This window comes from Vipera berus (genome assembly GCF_964194415.1).
Source record: "Vipera berus genome assembly, chromosome: 2".
NCBI lineage: Eukaryota > Metazoa > Chordata > Lepidosauria > Squamata > Viperidae > Vipera > Vipera berus.
This window is the reverse complement of record NC_138203.1, coordinates 188,547,166-188,567,082: the sequence shown is the minus strand read 5'-3', so window position 1 is coordinate 188,567,082 and position 19,917 is coordinate 188,547,166. Positions and strand designations below refer to the sequence as shown.

Here is a 19,917-nt window from a genome sequence, read left to right as displayed (position 1 = left end):
TCAGCAAACTCTATAGTGGAACTGAAAGAGCTGTCAATAGGTCTCAGCAAGTATGTCTAACCATTATAAGGGTTTTTGTTGGTTACTTTCACTAGTGATATGGGAAAGCCACAGAAACAGACTCTTTATTTTGCAGCTAATCCTAATTGATTCCACATTATAGCATGGGCAGAGCTGTTAAAGTAGTTTTACGCCATTAATTAGAGCATAGGAGAAGGCTCATTAGTTGCAGACAACACACACGGTGACTGATCAGAGTGGGTGCTTGTTCTCTTTTGTTGCTTGTAGAATGCTGTGGTGACAAGGGGCTGTTTCTGATATCACAGCATTATAGGCAGCTTCTCTTGTCTGACAAAGTTACCTGTGGCACTAAGATTTAGGCTCCTCATTATTCCTGTACCCTTCATTACCATAAGATTAATGGCCTGTTCACTAATGGTGTGTTGCACCATGTGATCTGAGGCGATGGCGAAAGCTGCTGCTAATGTGATGCCCTTTTGGAAATGTCATTCTAATCTTTTATTAGTTTAAGGGCTATAGCAGAATGAGGATTAGTGTCGACCTCAAAAGGGGGGAAAAATGTGCTCAGGGAGGAAAAACTGCAGCCAAATAATGTCAGCAGACCGGACACAGGGAGCTCCTTAGATGGATTAGATTTATTTAGTGACTGGGATTTAGAATGGGAACCGATCCAATTCCTTTTTCTTTCTATTTGGTAAATCAACATTTCTTTTTTTTAGCAGTTTCTCTAAAGTGGTATCAAATGGTATGGGTTATAACTGTACTATTGGAACACAAAGAATTTTTGATTGGCAAGTGTCATGAGACTTTCAATGCACCTTCCCAAAGCAAGTTAAAAATCCCACTTCTGCAAAGCTGCTCCCATTATTGGAAGCAGACTGAGATGTTAGGAGACACCAGCCTAGAAATATAAATTCATCTAAGGTAGCACTAGATAAGCTGGTAATTTTTGATGTTTTTAGCTTTGACTTCCATAATGCCTCACTCCCTAGGCTGCTGTTTTGTGGAATATGGCAGGCCTTGACACTTTCACCCATCTTATTCAACATTTACCTGAAAATGCTGAATGAAGTTATTCACCATTTGGGGTCTGGTATCATCAGTACGCTGATAATACTCAGTCACAGTTTTCAAGCCCAGGGCAGCTAACTGAGATTGCTGAGGTCCTATCCCAGGGTCTGCAGTCTATGTGGGTCTGGATAGGGGAAACTCTCTCTGACTTAATCTTACTAAGTCCAATTGGCGGTAATGTTGGGTTACTTAAATCTGGGAATGTTCCATTTGTAACCTTGGATGTGATTGCACTCTTCTTTTGAATGGGGAAGTGCTATCTCTGGGTCTTCCAAGACTCACAGCTTGTGCTTGATGAGCAGATGTCATATGTGGCCAGAAGGCTTTGAGAAATTTCATCTGGTGTGCCAGTTGTACTTCTGAGAACTAGGTAAGCACTTATGTCCTAGACAACTCATGGGTCAATTCCTGCAGTGAATTTTCTCTGGAGCTACTCTTGAAGATCATTCAAAAGTTTCAAATGTCCAGAATGCAGCTGCACAAGCAGTATTGTGATACCTGTGCTTCATGAGTTGTAAGGGCTGACAGTTGCTTCCAGGTACAATTCAGGGTGCTGGTGGTGATCCACAAAGCCCTACATTGCAAAGGGTCTGATTACTTGAAGGATTGTCTGTCTCCAATAATGTCAGCCTGATTTAATCTGACATAGTAGACATTTGCCCAGGTTCGCCTGGTACGCCAGTTGCGCCCCTTTCTGGACCGAGATGCCTTACGTACAGTCACCCACGCACTTGTTACCTCCCGTATAATTACTGCAGTGCTCTCTACATGGGGCTGCCCTTGAAGACCACCCGGAGGCTTCAGCTGGTTCAGAGTGTGGCCGCGCGGGTAGTGATGGGAGCACCCCGATACTCCCATATTACACCCCTCTTGCGTGAGCTGCATTGGTTACCGGTTGTCCTCCGGGTGAGATTTAAGGTGCTGGTACTTACCTTTAAAGCCCTACCTGGCTTAGGCCCAGGATACTTGCAGGACCATCTGCTGCCGGGAACGACTTCCCATCGCCCAGTACGCTCACACAGAGAAGGCCTCCTCAGGGTACCGTCGGCTAGACAATGTTGGCTGGCGACCCCCAGGGGGAGAGCCTTCTCTGTGGGAGCGCCAACCCTATGGAACCAGCTCCCCCCTGAGCTTCGGATGGCCCCAGATCTCCAGTCCTTTTGCCGCGGCCTCAAAACACTCCTTTTCCACCTGGCTGACCTGGACTGACAGGGATTTTAATTATATTTTTAATTTTTAACTCTAGTTTTTATTTTTATTTTAATTTATTCTACAGGGGCCATTAATTTAATTTTTATTTTAACTTCTGTATTATTGTATGTTATTGTTGTTAGCCGCCCTGAGTCCTTCGGGAGATAGGGCGGCATATAAGTCCCATAAATAAATAAATAAATAAATAAATAAATAAATAAATACATACATACATACATACATACATACATACATACATACATAAATAAATAAATATTCTGGATTGCTTTGATGAATCAGTGCCATACATGGGATCCAGAAACATGCTTCTCTGTGACAGAGCCTGGCAGATGACTGCAGACAATAATTCTTTCCTTCCTTCCTTCCTTCCTTCCTTCCTTCCTTCCTTCCTTCCTTCCTTCCTTCCTTCCTTCCTTCCTCCCTCTTCCCTCCCTCCCTCCCTCCCTCACTGATGAATTTCCAAATCTCCCTTTAGTATCTATTGCTCTAATCTCACACAGTCCCATTTTCCCAAAATCATAAAAATCCCTATTTTGTCTCTCTTGTAATTCTTATCTAGTCAGACAGTTTAATCTTGTCTCTTGCATAGAAGATCAAAATGAACCAAAGTGGACACTTCTGGATTTCTTCACAGCTATTGCACTAGATATTCTCTCTCTCTCTCTCTCTCTCTCTCTCTCTCTCTCTCTCTCTCTCTCTCTCTCTCTCTCTCTCTCTCTCTCTCTCTCTCTCTCTCTCTCTCTCTCTCTCTCTCTCTCTCTCTCTCTCTCTCTCTCTCTCTCTCTCTCTCTCTATATATATATATATATATATATATATATATATATAGAGAGAGAGAGAGAGAGAGAGAGAATATCTAGTGCAATAGCCGTGAAGAAATATAATATAAATTACAGTTATATGATATCTACAATGAAAAAGCATCTCTCCCAGGCTCATATTCTTTCATTTTTTATTAAATTTATGCTGAATGTATAAATGAATATGAGAGGTTTTTTTCAAGTTTAATCAGATTTCTTCAGCCTTGTGTCCTAGAATAAAAAGATCAAAGTTTGCATTAATGTTTTCCTGAATATTTAGGTATGTCAGGTGGAAGTCAGTTCACATTTCTGTCAGAGATTATGAAAGGTATTGTCTTCTATCACTGACTTCAGAAGAATGGAAAAATAGCTTCTTAAAAAAAAACCCTTTAATCAAATCAGGACTTTCTCATCAGAAATTTTTAATTTTAAAATTGGAAACTTTACCACAACTGTATATATGTATCTGTGTTAATATCTTCCTCGTTTATTTGTAAAACTTTCAGGTCTGCCAGAAATTTTCTTACTTCATTTTTAGTTTCTGTTGACTATTCATGTTTGAAGAGTATATTTCAGCACTCTAGTTTTCCACTTTGAAAAGAAAAGTAAGGATTACAATTCTCATTACTGTATATCTGACATTTGCAGGGAAAAGCTTCTTTTCCCCACTGGATAGTTTTGTTCCTCACTATTATTGGAATGTTAAATATTTTAAATGTAACTTTACAATCTCCAGTTTTTTTTAAAAAAAATACAACATCCATTGTCAATTTAAGACAGGGCTTTTCAACCTTTTCACAGATTGTACCACTTTTAGGACATGACAATATTTGAGTACCACCAGTGCTTAGCAAGGTATCAAAAACTTGATGACTAAAAAAAAGGGGGGGGACTTTGGGTTTTACTGATTATATTCATTTGTTGTTATAGAAATGGATAGTTTATAATATTATGGACAAGTAAAAAATTGAGGTTCAATGTTAATGCTTCCTTCTGCTGCAACAAAGGAACTCTGTTCTTTTTCTCTTTTCCCCCTTACTTTCCCCTCTTTTTCCTCCCCACTTTGTCCTACTATTTGCTTTTGTATTTGTGTATTTTATTCTATAATCTAATAAAATATTACAAACTGTAGAAAAAAGGGAAAAAGTACTAGTTTTAATTTCTCCAGTGGCTGTTTTAGAACTGTATTTGATGCACTACTTAAAACCTAACTGAATGATAGATATTTAAAACAAGGCAAAAAGCAAGCTAATCAGTTATCATCCCCACACAACCGATGTCAAGAATTCAAACAGTGTGATCCTGACAGCCTCTATTGAACATATCCAATGCTGGGATGTTGCAATTTCTCCATGGAACTGTCAAGGGCCCTTTTGTTGTTGTTGTTATATTCTTAACGGAGACATAGAAAGATTCACATGTTGTATAAAACACTAAACCAAACAACTATCCCAGAAGGAATTAGCTTTATCTCCACATATTCCAGAATTGGTTGGGACTTAATTAACTTACCCCACTAGGCATGTCATCCAAATGGCAAGCAAAACTTTTCAAGACAAAGGAAGTCCTAAAAGGATCCTGCAAAAAAAAGAGAAGATCTTTATAGGTATCTTGTCTGCTAAGTTTTTTATTTTCTCCTTAACCACATGGGGTAAAAAGGTAAATAAAACCTTCTTCTAATTTTGTCTTCAGAAGAACCAAGCTTCAAGCTACCACATATTTCTTTTTTATAAAATTGTTTTAATCAAAAAAAAAAAGACTGACATTCATCAACTACTTTTGAAGTGACTAGGAGGACTAAAAATGGATATGAAATGACTGACCTTATTATCCTAGATAGCAATAACAACAGCACTTAGACTTATATGCCGCTTCATAGTGCTTTACAGCACTCTCTGAGTGGTTTACAGAATCAGCAAATTGCTGCCAACAATCTAGGTCAGTGATGGCGAACCTTTTAGAGACCGAGTGCCCAAACTGCAACTCAAACCCCACTTATGTATCATCAGGTGCCGGGTGGGCATGGCCCATTGGGTGGGTGTGGCCAATGGGTGGGTGTGGCCAATTGGGTGGGTCTGGCTCCGGTGGTAAAGGCAGACTGGGTGGGACTAAAAAGTTCAATCAATCAATTCCAACTTTGCAAGATCTTTTTTTTCCCCTGCAAGAAGTTGAAATTGATTGAACCTTTTTTTTTTGCATACTGCAGCGGAGGCCTAAATTGAAAAGGTTTTATAAAACCTAGCTGAAGGCCCAGGACTGGGGCAACGGCTCGCGTGGCCACAGAGAGGGCTCTGCTGCCACCTGTGGCACACATGCCATAGGTTCGCCACCATGGATCTAGGTCCTCATTTTACATACCTCAGAAGGATGGAAGGCTGATGAAACCTTGAGCCCCATTAGGATCAAAGTAGATTGTACGCTATTGGCACATTGGGGTGATTCAATTAACTGGAGATGGAAAAAAACCCTATAGCTAAAAGGATCTAGTTTTCCGGAGATCTACAGGTTATGTATGCAGCAAATATTATTTAATATATTCATCACTGTACCATTTTCCTATGGAAATGCATAACATAGCTTAAATTTGGAAATATTTGATTAGGGTTAAATCATCCTATTTTTCTTAATGTTTTTCCAATTGTTTAAGGAATACTTCAGCAGACTTCATTATTTCTAAACTTGAGTGTTAAGTGTAATGCCTAGCAATAGAATTGGACTGGTAGTTATCATTATTTCTATTATTCTGCTACATACTTTGCACACTAAATATCCAGAAAAGTGGACAAATTTTTTTTACTTCCCCTAATTTCTTACAGTTGGAATTGAAATTTTGAATTTATGAGTACATGTTGCAACCCAACTAATAAAGTGGAAGCAATTTAATTTCCTGGCTAGCTATCTGGTTTCTAAAGAGACAGCAGGATATTTTTTCATAGTGTTCAGCTTTCAGTTTCAGCTAAACAGCTTTATTTTCTGTCTTCTACACAAGCTGGGAACATTTTTAATTACCTTCCGTTCTAGGCACTGTCAATAGAGCAACTGTATGCAAATTGAAACCCTTGCAAATCTTTTTAGTAGAATAAAGGTGATACATACCATTTCTGAATCAAGCATGTACTTTTAAATATGTGTTTTCCAACTATTATTTTTAATCAGTAGAACATAAACACAGGCCTAGTTTTGTTGCTCATACTTTGTTTCCATCCTGAATATAAAACACAGAAAAATCTTAGATATTTTATATTAGGTTGTTTGTAAACAAAAGAACCCTGGTCCCTCTTTCTTTCTTTCTTTCTTTCTTTCTTTCTTTCTTTCTTTCTTTCTTTCTTTCATTCATTCATTCTTGGAAAGTAGCTGAGTGAACCTGCAGTCTAAATCATGCATTCAAGTCAAAAGTTAATGTAAGAGAGATATTGGGAGAAAGATAAGCCTGATTTTGTTTGTTCAGGACAACCATCCAAACTGCCTTCCCCTAGGTTTTTTTTTTTCAAATAATCACCTCTGTGCGGTTTTCTTGCTTTTATTGAGGATAAGAGAAGGAGAGCTTTAAATAAAATGAAACAAAACTTGTTTCAGTGGGCAAAGCACAACCATTTCATGAAGCACAGAAAAAGCCAAAATCGCTGTTTTATAAAATAGCAGATAAGTGACATTATTCTAGTGATGCTTATTTTTTAAGACTGGATGCAATGAAACATGAGTGTAAGCTCTCTTCTAAATTTCAAAGTCTCCAGGGATTCTTGAGCTTCTGAAATCAAAAACAGAACACACTTTGGCTCTTTTTGAAAGATTTAGTTGTACATCTCCTCTGTTGCAACATGTTGGATTAGATCCGTTGGTTGTGACTTTCTTACTATTCCTTATATACAAGACATTATGTTGTCTATGTCCACCTAGGGCTCAATGTTATCACATTAAGCCCTAGGTGGACACAGACAAGATAATGTCTATGTCCATCTTAATTGCTTATCCCATTTAAAAAAAAATACCTTGGTAGAGAGCACAATGCTTATCTATCACTTCTTCTAACCAAACAAACAGGACTCTGATGTATATTTTCAGGTTGCCCAATTTTTCACATTTTATTTATTCTATTCATCCTCCAAATATGACTGAAGATTAGCACCAATCTTAGTGATTGTCCCTTGTATTATTTGCATCAGTATTATTTCTATTATGCTGATTTTATTGTTTGTAATTTTATTGCATTTTATACCCACTTTTTAATCCTACTAATAACTTTATTTGTATGTACTTCTACGTAATGTTTTCAGACCTAAAGGTCATAATAAAGGTTTATTGTGGATGAAAGGGAATATTACGAATGACCAAAGTTATACGACAAAGTATTTCCATTTTTTGCTCTTGTATCAGAAGTACTATCTTTTTTACAATGTCTCTTTTAGAATGCATTTTAATGAAGTTATTATTATGAGAATATATTATTATGAAGTTATTAGGAGAATAAACCCACAAAAGTAAGAATTATTTTGAATAAGCAAATGAGTGAATAAATCCATAATGATAATACAGTGATAAGTAATATTATTGTCTTATTATTCTCCTGAATAGTCAGTGCCGTTCTCTCAATACCATTGTCATGAATCGTAATTATCATTTACCATTTAATTTGATTTCTTTCTGAGAACTGGATGAAGGTTATCAAAGTGGCTTAGTATAGGAACTGTATTGTATTCTCTCACCCTATCTTTGATAAGTTTTGCTGACAGCCATTTTCCATAAATTGTCATTTGTTTTTTAAGAGCGTTTTTTTCCCCTCCCTTTGAATATAGATGGAATATGGCTATTTTATTTTCTTGGAAGTGTCAAATGAAATACAGCTGGCTATCTTGAAAAGTGTTTATATTTCAATAAGTTTGAAAAAGTATATATTGTGAATTCCAGAGGAATGATTCTAAACAAGGCAGATTCTACTTAGTATACAGCATTTTAATAGGTTTATTGGAATTTAGCCCAAAGTGAAAACTAGAGAACTGTTTCTAATTGGTTGGCAAACAGTTGTTAAGACAAGCATTGGTTTTTTGAATCCAAACACAAAAATTGGAACCAATCCAATTCCCATTTTAATTTTTCTTTTTCTCTCACACGCACATCCCCATATTGCTATTTCTTACCAAAATAACTTTTGAAGGAGCGTTAGATACGTTTTGCAATCCTAGATCATATACAATTATTCAGATGTTACTTTGCCAATTGTAGGGATCATCCTCATTCTTTTCCCTTCTTTGAAAGCTTTAATTTAGTTGGTAGTTTATCCTGATCTAACTTCTATTCCTCTGTTATTTGTTTACATTCTGATTTGGGTAATAGGCAAGCAGTACAATTTTGCTTTTTCAGTCTAAAAATTAAATTGTTGTGATGCTCTACTGCCATCTAGAAATGAAGCATCAGACTGCACCTTTCTTTAGCTGTACTTCCCAAGCTCATATGTTTATCTCATTTGTAAAGTTATACCAATCTGTAACTACTGATGAAACTTTTATCTATAATAATATTGTCACCGGTGTAGGAATGCTAAGAAATTATTGTCCTATGTTTCAAGTAATGTGCTTATCTGGTTGATTGTCATATTTTGTAATTAAGTCTTGACAGATGAATGTTTTCATCTGTGGCATTGTTTTTGAAGGATCAGTGTGAGGACACTTGAGTCAGCTGCAATTTTAACACAATCTTCTTGTTGTAGGATATAGCTGTTTTCTCTACCAAAATCACAGCCTTTGTGCATTGCTGGCTCAACTGTGGTGTGCTGTTCAGTATCTGTGGTTTTCTTCCATTAATCTCTCGCCAAGCCACTGTCTCTAACAGTCTCTGATCGTTGTAGATCCCCCTGCAACACCATCAAATCAGACCATCTAGAACAAACTCCATAAGCATTTATCTTCTTGAAAGGAAATCCTATTCCTGAATCCAGGGTGGCTTTTTGAAGGGACAGCAGTTGCTGACTGAACAAAATGCAGATTTCCTGGCTTCTCTTAAAGCAGGGGTGTCAAACTCAATTTCATTGAGGGCCACATCAGCATTGTGGTTGTCCTTGAGGGGCCGGGTGGGTGTGGCCTGGGTGGGCGTGGTCTACTGGGTGGGTGTGGCTAAAGTGCTTATGGCCTACTGGGTGGGCATGGCTAGTTCTACATCATTGGCATCAAGGGTGCCTATGGGGGCCTGGGCAGGAGTGGGACAGATCTGGGGGTCTCTGGCAGAAGGAGGGTCTCTGGGCCAGGGCCAAGGCAGCGGGGGCCGTTCCCTCACTGTTTCCAGGATGGCTTCGGGGGCCACATGAAACCACTCTGTGGGCCGGATCCGGCCCCCGGGCCTTGTGTTTGACATGTCTGTCTTAAAGCAATACACCTTGAAAACACTGATGCACAAGCCAGCCAATGTTCCAGTTAGGTGTGTTGAAATCACAGAGATATAAACATGTGTTTAACCTTCTGATTCAAATCAGAATCAGTGTTTAACTTCCTGAAATATTGACCCTCAGCTGAAGTATGCTCTTGGGATGCCCTTCAAATGTAAATGACCTTCAAAACAGTTCCTCCTTTCTGGGCAGTTTCTGTCTGGACAGAAATCATTGAAAAGGGTTTTCCTTAAAGTCAGCACCTTTCCTCACTTGATGCAGTAAAGGGCATCTTCCCATTATCACTGAGACAGGAAGTTGAGCTAGGGCCTTTTTAGAAAGTCCTTTGTTTCATCTTCAGAATTTAATAAACTCAATAAACTGAGCAGGCAGAGCCTGGTTCTGTCTTCGAACTTACATACTAATTAAAGATGAAAGGTTTTGAGTTAAGTGGGAAGGAAGGAAAACAGACTTTACATTGCTAAAAGTTAAGGAAATAAGATTGATTGGAACTATTTTTTTCCTGAAAACGAAATCTAATAGTTGTCCATTTTGATGTTAACAAAGGCCTAGACTTTCTCAAAGATCTTAAGAATACTGGTAGTCCTCTACTTACAACAGTTCATATAATGACTGTTCAAAGTTACAACAGCACTGAAAAAAGTGACTTATGACCATTTTTCACACTTAACGACCATTGCAGCATTCCCATGGTCATGTGATAAAAATTCCGGCATTTGGTAACTGACTCATATTTAGGATGATTAGAATAGAATAGAATAGAATAGAATAGAATAGAATAGAATAGAATAGAATAGAATAGAATAGAATAGAATAGAATAGAATAGAATAGAATAGAATAGAATAGAATAGAATAGAGCTGGAAGGGACCTTGGAGGCCTTCTAGTCCAGCCCCCCGCTCAAGCAGGAGGACCTATACCATCTCAGACAAGTGACTGTCTTCTTAAAAAATTTCCAGTGATGGAGCACCCACGATTTCTGGAAGCAAGCTGTTCCACTGGTTAATTGCCCTTTCTGCCAGGAAGTTTCTCTTTAATTGCTTCTCTCTTTGATCAGTTTCCAACCATTGTTTCTCGTCCTACCCTATGGTGCTTTGATAAACAACGTGGCCCCCTCTTCTTTGTGGCAGCCCCTCAAATAATGGAATATTGCTATCATGTCTCCCCGTGTCCTGGGGTCATGTGATCACCTTTTGTGACCTTCTGACAAGCAAAGTCAATGGAGAAGCTAGATTCACTTATCAACTATGTTACTAGCTTAACAATTCCAGTGATTCACTTAACAACTATGGCAAGAAAGGTCATAAAATGGGGCAAAATTCACTGAACAACTGTCTTGCTTAGCAACAGAAATTCTGAGTTCAGCAGTGGTCATAACTCTATGGGTGATTTAGTTCTGCTTGTTTATTTATTTTAGTCAAAATATACAAATCTTCTGCTAAAATAGAACATTTAAACATTGATCTAAAAAGGCCATATTAGGTAGAGAACTAATGATGTATATCTATTTGCTTTTGCCAGAAATTTTTTTAAAAAAACAGCACTGCAAAATGCCAGCGATATCATCTGACAAATGCTTATAGCTGGAACTTCTTTAAATAAGGGGAGAAGTTCCAGGAGATTGTTTTGGTTTAAGACCTGATTTTTGTTCATGCTTCAGAGGTCACTTGTGTTTTTTTTCTTCAAGAAAGTTCAATGTCCATTTTAGCTTTAGATAGCGATGTTAAAATCACCTATGCTTATATAGAGAAGTCTCATATGCTCTGGAAATGGTTTTGTGTGTGTGTAAGTACAACCAGGATATTTGGCAGCCACTGTCCCTCTGCTTATCAAAGCATACAGCAGAATGTCGTTACTTAAAGGAAGGTGAATTGTTTCAGCCAATGGTGGGATTCAAATATGTGAACAACTGGTTCTCTGCGTGGATGCCGCTTCTGGAAGTCCATCCTGGGCCTGGGCAACAAAAAATTAGCTACCGGTTTTGCCGAAGTGGTGCAAACTGGCTGAATCCCACCACTGCTTCAGCCCTTCCCACTGCAGAGAATAGCCAAATTCTGTACAATGTGGCAAGTTCTTCTATTTATTTTTATATGCATTGTTACAATCCCACTAAAATATCCTCAATCCCTGTCCTTATTCCCACTCAAAAATTATATTTCAGTTCCAAAGGGGCATTGGGACACAAACATGATTCTAAAATAAACATAAGGCAATTGTAGTTGAATTGGTAATAGGGGAATATTGTATAACATCCATAGCAATCGCAATAGCACTTATAGACTTATATACTGCTTCATGGTGCTTTACAGCACTCTCTAACTGGTTTAGAGAGTTAGCATATTGTCCCCAACAATCTGGACCCTCATTTTACCCACCTTGGAAGGATGGAAGTCTGAATCAACTTTGAGCTAGTCAGGATTGAATTCCTGGCAGTGAACAGAATTAGCCTGCAATACTACATTCTAACCACTGTGCCACCACAGCTCTTGCTTCCATACACTATTAGATAGATGCTACTTCTTTAGGACCAATAAAAGTAATATAAAATGGATGCAAACTTTCACATTCTCCAGAACTCTTCTTCAGGCAGAAGTTAACAAAAATGAGGGGACAATAAGAAAGAAGAAAGAAACTCAAGTTTCTCAAGAAAGCCCTTAATTTCTATCCCTAGTTCCAAGTCTGACTGAGGTTTCCGAGAGTGGTATCACAAAATACAAGAAAGGCAATGAACTGAAGACCATGTAAGGCTAGGTCAGGTAAAAAATAGTTTTCTAGTCCTTATGGCTCTAAAGCAGAATGTGAAAAAGAAGTTTTCAATGAGCATTTATAACTAGAGGTTTAGTGGCATGCAATCAACAGTTTGTTAATTTATATTTTGATGTTAAAATTGGATTGAGTTTGGCACAGGAAAGGAAGTTTTACTCTTATTTGCTACCTTTTTCTATTATTTTTTATTCTAACTGCATATCTGAACTCTCTTACATTTCTATTTTTTTTATGGCAACTATATTGAGATCAGATAATTGCAAAAGCTGTTTACCATAGCTTCTAATACCCTTCTCTTGTTTGTTTGTTTTTTCTGAAAGTGTGGAGACAGTAAATGATGGACAGTTTCATAGTGTGGAACTGGTGATGTGGAACCAGACCTTGAATTTGGTCGTAGATAAAGGCACTCCCAAAAGCCTTGGCAAACTGCAGAAGCAACCCATGGTTGGTCAAGACACTCCACTCTACATTGGAGGTGGGTTCTGATTTCTGCAGAGTTTCAGCTGAGGGTCAGGCTAAATAATAATCTTAAGACCTTCGCCAGTGCACAAGAAAAGACAATTAGTTGAAATGTGAAATAATGGCAGAAGATTCCAACCTTTTTGCCCAAAACACAGTGCTATCCCACAGCAAAATAATACGTTGATATTATTATTTTAAATGTATATATTTGTATGATTTTCAAAATCTGTGCAAATGTTTGCTTTTTTTTCTGCATATATTTTTGAAGTGCTATGTGCAAAACTAAAGTGTAGTAAATGATGGCATAAAAGACAAATGTCAACTCGAGATATAATGTTCATTGATAGACTGCTGCAATCTGCTTATCTAATCTTTTGCCACTGTGTCTTTACGTTCAAGTGAAATATCGCAGAGTTGCTCAAATAACGCACAACGCGTTTTGCAACTTCCTTTGCAGGAATTCCCACCTCTACAGGGCTGTCTTCATTGCGGCAGGGTACAGAGAGGACACCAAGTGGCTTTCATGGGTGCATTCATGATGTCCGGATTAATAACGAGCTCCAGGATTTCAAAGAACTACCACATCAGTCAGTAGGAGTCCTTCCTGGTTGCAAATCCTGTAACATCTGTAAGCACGGAATTTGCCGCTCTCTTGAAAAGACAAGTGTCGTCTGTGAGTGCCATCCAGGCTGGACAGGTTCACTGTGTGACCAAGAACTTAACGATCCCTGCCTTGGTAACAAGTAAGTTTCATTTGGTGTAATTTTCCTTACAGGTAAAAGGAATGTGTGTCAAATGTGAGATGGATCCATCTGAAATCCAACAGGTATTCTTTTATCTTTTTTCTGTAAGATGCCTCCATGGGAAGTGCATTGCCACCAACTCTGCTTATACGTGCAAGTGTATAGAAGGTTACACAGGTGTGCACTGTGATCGAAAGAATGATTCCTCCAACTCCTGCAGACTTCTAAAATGTAACCACGGACAGTGTAAGATCTCTGCACAAGGGGAACCCTACTGCGAATGTGATCCAAGCTACAGTGGGGAACAATGCGATAGAGGTTGGTGTATTTGTAATGTGTGATACGTGATCTGCTCTGTCCCTTTTGCCCATTTACAAAGCAATGCAAAAGCTCTGCTGATGTCTTTCCATTTCAAAGAAAATTTCCATTTGTGTACCATGCATTTACATATGCTGTAAAATAAAAAGATGTGTGACCTGCCTTCCTTTTACCTGACAGAATTGGGGTGCATATGGCACAAAAAATAAATCTTTATTACCCATATCAGAAGTTACAAAAGATGACATGAAGATTTTTCTCTTTTTAATTCCTGTCAGCTGGGTTCTTCAGTAGCTGAGACATACAGCCAGTTCTGTCTTACATCCTTATTACATTAGCAATTTGCATAGTAAATCTTAGCTAAGGTAAAAATCCAGAAATCACAGCCTCCTTATACCAGTTAGACTGTATAGCTAGGCATTGACTTCTCTGACTAGCAGCACTTCTTCACTTGCTTTAGAAACAAATTTTCTCAGTCCTGGAAACTCTACAAACTGAATGAGAATGTTTTCATACAGAAAATAAATGTCCTAATAAAATGTCGTGTCATTAAGCCTTAATTTCTGCCAGGATGAATTTTTGAAAGAGAATGTTGTGCGATGCCCTATTAAAAATAATTTTCGTATTAAATTGTGTTAATACTTCAATTAGTGTTTTCGTTAACTTTTATTAATGTAAAAGAGATGCATGTTAATGTTAATGGGATGTACTTTTAACAAGAGTATAGACCTATAGCTAATTACTTTCTCACAATTTATTAACAAATTTAAGTCAGAAATTTCTCAGTGTTATAGCTTGATACAGATTATACTAAAGGATATTACTTTGTCTGAGAAATAAAGCTGGACACACACATCACGTTCCAATAACAGCAAATTTATATTTAGATATCAGTAAACAATCTTAGTCCTTTTGTTTTAAGCAACCAGACTGTTGCCAATACACACAGATATTTCAGCTTGTAACTAACTAATTTCCTCTAAATCCTGGTATTATTTAAATATGTGTTCTCATGAAATATAATAGTAAAAGTAAACTCTCTGATCACATCATGGTAGTTGCTATTAGCACAGTGAAATATCAGCACAATACATTTGGAATATACTTATCAAAGTAGGCTATGACCTATACCAATTACATTTATCCAAAATATAGATATGTATATTGGCATGGGCATAACAATTTTTTTTTGCAAAGGAACCAGACAATACAGCAGATGACAACATGTCATCATACTCCGTTATGCATATCAAGGAAAAGCAACTTTGTAGTACAAAGACACCAAAACAAATTATCCAGAGTAAATGCCATTTAGGGCTTTCACACACACCCCAAAGCGGCATTTTTACAAAGTCAGCTTATTGCCCCCAACAATCTGGGTCCTCATTTTACCTACCTCGGAAGGATGGAAGGCTGAGTCAACCTTGAGCCTGGTGGGACTCGAACCTGCACTAATTGCAGGCAGCTGGTGTTACTTAAGGAGCCATTAGCCCACTGCTCCACCAAGGCTCTTCACTGTGCACCTTGATTTTCAGTACTAGAGTGTGCAAATCATTCAGTTATCACAGAAGTGTCATCAGCATAGCACAGGTTATTGATGTTTCTCCCAGGTTTTAACCACACTCATTTTCTTCCAATCCAGCTTCCCTTAATATTTTGTTCACAAATAGATTGAATAAATAAAGGAGGCACATACAGCCTATCAAACTTGTGAGATAATGCAGACAAGAAGCACACCCAGAAATATTAGTTCTAACTCTATTATAAGATATTATAGAATATTACAGGTGGAAAAATACATCTCTCCTCGTCTTTACAGTCCAAGAAATTAGGGAGTATCTGTTCTGAGATGTTTATCACATCCACATTCTTCTTAGGGCTCAGTTACCATTTGTCTGATCTTAGTCTCCTGCAGCTATTCCAACTGTCTTTCAAGTTTATTTGCACATACCAATATATATTCTTTTGCTAACCTAAGCCCAATCTGTTTCTCCATGTTCTATTTTGTTCTATGGTTTCCTGATCTTTGGATAGGTTTTTCATGAGGACAATAAAATGTTCTGAGACCCTCATGTTTCTAAGGACGCTACAGACCTTAACATGATCAACACCATTGAAGACCTTTCTATAATCAATGAAGAACATCTCTTTATCCCATATGTATTGGCAATAATGTTTTGTGTTCCTCCGCCCAAAGTCAGTTTGAACATCTGGTATTTCTGTCTCCAGAACAACAGAATAACAGAGTTGGAAGGGACCTTGGATATCTTCTAGTTTAACCCCCTGGTCAGGCAGAAAATCCTATACCTTTTCAGACAAAGGCATTCCATGTAGGGCTCTCGTCTGTGTTGGATTATTTATATATATTATTATTAAATTAAGAATACTATACAGTAGTTTGCATAGTTAAGTCTACTTTCATTGATATTGGTATGCCACAGTTTTATTAGAATCTTTAGAAACTAAACAGTGTCATCTTATCTCTTTCAGCATCTGTGCTCTATTGCTTCATATCTCCCACCAGAGATCACTAAAAATTTGGTTGTTATCCCAGGCCTTGCGGCAGTGTAGTTTTGAAGTCCTCATTATTCAAATTCAGTTTTGTAGCTGACTGTATCATTCTTTTGGTTGACTGTGATCTTTTTATATCTACTGCTTTTGTTTTTCATTTCTAAGCCACCCAGAGTCATTAAGGAGTCAGATGGCTTTGAAACTGGATGGAGGGACAGTCAGACGGATGGATGATAGGCAGGCAGGCAGGCAGATAGAGATACATTAATTCATGGATGACGATCATGAGATAGAGATAGATAGATAGATAGATAGATAGATAGATAGATAGATAGATAGATAGATAGATAGATAGATACATACATACATACATACATACATACATACATACATACATACATACTGTACATACATACATTAATTCATGGATGACGATGATGAGATAGATGATAGATAGATAGATGATAGATAGATAGATAGATAGATAGATAGATAGATAGATAGATAGATAGATAGATAGATAGATAGATAAATAGAGGGAGAGAGAGGGAGAGAGAGAGAGAGAGAGGAATGCTTCCTGATTGCTGCAATTCTACAAACTTAGAATATATTATTCAGCAATATTACATTGTAGCTCTCTAATACTAATTTAACACCAAAATATCTAGGAAAAAGATCATTTACATCAGTTTTTTCTGCAAATATTTTAAGTCATGTGGCATAAATCCATGTTCTTGATCTTGATCTTCACTTTTTTTTAATCAAAAAGATGATAAAAGATTATCTTAAAAGATTATCTTGAGCCGTGCTTTTGTTTTCACAGAAAATGTCTGTCAAGGAGAGATTATTCGTGAATTCATTCGGAAGCAACAAGGTTCCATCTCTTGTGTCTCCATGGTGAAGGTACCTCGTGTGGAATGTCATGGCACTTGTGGGAACAGTCAGTGTTGTGTTGTTCTTCGCAGCAAAAGGCGGAAATACGGCTTCCAGTGTGTGGATGGTTCCTCCTTTACAGAAGAGCTAGAGAGACATGTGGAGTGTGGCTGTGCAAAGTGTTTATAAGTTTACGATCAACCTCTTTGCCCTTTGTATCAAATCTGCTTTCAAACACAGGACCTATTTACTTTTAAGTGAAGAAGAGAATATTAAGTATATTGTAAAATAAGCAAAAAAAGTTATTTTTATTATGGAAAGTGACTATTTTCATCTTTTATTATATAAAATCTGACCATTCTGGGTATATGTATCATATATGAGTTATTTTTACTATGGATTTTTTTACAGTTGGTAAAAAAATGGAAAAAATATTCCAAACCTAAACACAGGGATTAAAAAAAAGAGTATAGTTGATAAGCTTTGCACAGTGGCCAGATCTGAAAGGAATTCAAACTGTTTGCCACAGAATTAAAGAAACAGGTGTTGAAATGGTCTGGATATATACATAGTAGGAGCGATATATTCTGTGATCATTTGTGCCCAGGAATACTTAGTTAGTAGCCCTCTCTCGTGACAATGAAAGCTATATTTGTCACTGTTGTGATTTGCTTGATACCATTGCCAAGCACACACGCACACACACACACATCACACACAAATACACACTGTGATAACACTGTTGTAGCTTGGGCCTTATGCACAGATGTTTTTATGCACATATTAATGCAATGGTAATAGTAATGTATTTTGTCTTCTGTATATGATTGATTGTCACACAATTCCATTTATCCTATATTGGGGATCTAGCACAATCACTCATAGGTGGTAAAGTTGGGAAACGTATTCTTTATAAATTTGTTTAGACTAACAAACTGAAAGAACATTTTATAGAACTCATAATGAATAACAGAGGGAATTATCCAGTTACTTGGCAGATACTTCCTGTCCTTCAGCCTGTGAACTAGACCCTCTTTATCTGAACACCCAAAGCATCGTGCATGCATCCTCAAACAAAGAAAGGGTGAGATGGTAATTTCTTGTGGTGATGAGCTTTTCATCTGCCATTTCAGAGGATTTAGGTTTTTTTGGCTTCCAGTTGCAAAGCAGAATGGCAAAGAATGCACTGAAACACTGCCTTACCTGCTCATGACAATCCATTTCAAAAGTATTCACACTGATATATTTTACTTAATTGAAGAGTGTGTGGTATTCAGGAATTATTACCTGAATATCAGATCTTTGCAACTGACTCCTGCGTATATTGAGGTGGCTGCAATTTTGAAAATTGTAAAGGAATTTTTTCCCCTCCAGATGTAAACTGAGCCACATATGGCAATTGTCTGACACCACTTCTGATTGCCAGCATGTAGAAGTCTTTCTGTCAACCCTGTCTCCACCTGCTGCTGGACTGCTAGTTATGACATGGGGAATTATTGATACCAATATAGTGCATGTTGCACTTACCACATGAGAGAACCATGATACAAAAGCTGTTTCATTTATTTCTCAGCATTTATCATCAAGTCTTTACAAAAGAGCTTTGGAAAAGGAGAATGTTAATAGACGGAGACATCAAAGACTTCAGCACCGTAAATGCCTTTCGCCTTTTGCCGAACTACATTTAGCTTCTTTTCTCAGAGCTTTTTTTCTTTTTCTTAGTATTGTAGTAGTGATAGGAGAGTCTTCCTTTCCAAGGAGCCATGGAGGAGGATAAGACAATTTTCAGAAGGGGTGGAGAAAGGAAGAATAAGGAGAGACAGCCCCTCACATTCCAATGAGATCTTGAAATTCTAGCAGGAAACTTAAATTTAAGTAGACTGTAGTCATATTCATCTGGAACAATGACTGTGTACATGTCCCTTCTACTAAGGATAAATATTTGTTTTCTTATCATGCTTCAAGCATTCACATTTCAGAAGTCTTAAGATTCTAAGAATCCTTATTCTATTGCAGTCTTGAAAGCCACAATAGTTTGTTCAGATTTCTTTATGGATTCTCAGGATAATTTTAGGCAGGAGTGAAATAACTGATACAATGGTTGCCTTTCAGAATAAATGGTAATACACGGAGCCTGCAATCAGCATAAAATAAAACAATCACTGGTTACTTTGCCAAAAATAAATTAAAATAATAGAGTTCAGGGGCTGGCTGGGGAGAAAAGGTTTGCAACGGAGAGTGGGGTTTGTTATTTTGAGCACAATATGTGATCTAGAAGCATCTGGAAATTATAACACAGAAATGCACCATAGTTTGCCGAGACCGAAGGTTTGCAAAAAGAAATGAAGCAACATTTTTTTCTTTGAATAATATTTTGGCACAAGGCATCCTTTCCTTAATGATTTATTCTTATGCATGGCATCTCTTACTCTAAAAGCTATTGCCTCTGTTGCAGAGTATAATTCGGCCGGAATAAGCAGATCTTAGTTGAAAGGCTACTAAAGAATGTATACTCCTAAAAAGGAAATGAAAAATACCATATTAAGATACTTTAAAAAGGTACAATCTGTACAATTCATTATCTTCTGTTAAGCAAAGTAATATATTTGACAAGACCAAAAAAAAATAACAACAATAAAAATCCATCAACATTTTGTGAAATAATTCCAAAAATGTATACAGAACTTCTAAACTGAACAAGAATTAACCACAGTGGAGTAATATTGGCTGCCTTCCCTCAACATATATTTGGATTAGAAGATTTA

At 37.3% G+C, this 19,917-nt stretch overlaps 1 protein-coding gene across 1 annotated transcript in view; it reads left to right on the top strand.

Moving 5' to 3' along the window:
• SLIT3 (slit guidance ligand 3) overlaps positions 1–17,341 on the top strand; it is a gene marked incomplete at its 3' end in the record, with an annotated part of 569,754 nt that extends 552,413 nt beyond the window's left edge. The window contains exons 33-36 of the mRNA XM_081320704.1: positions 12,566–12,720; positions 13,165–13,450; positions 13,560–13,768; positions 17,103–17,341. Of these exons, the coding sequence (XP_081176830.1) occupies positions 12,566–12,720; positions 13,165–13,450; positions 13,560–13,768; positions 17,103–17,341 (889 nt within the window). The remainder of the gene's footprint in view (positions 1–12,565; positions 12,721–13,164; positions 13,451–13,559; positions 13,769–17,102) is intronic.
• Between the last annotated feature and the right edge of the window lie 2,576 nt (positions 17,342–19,917).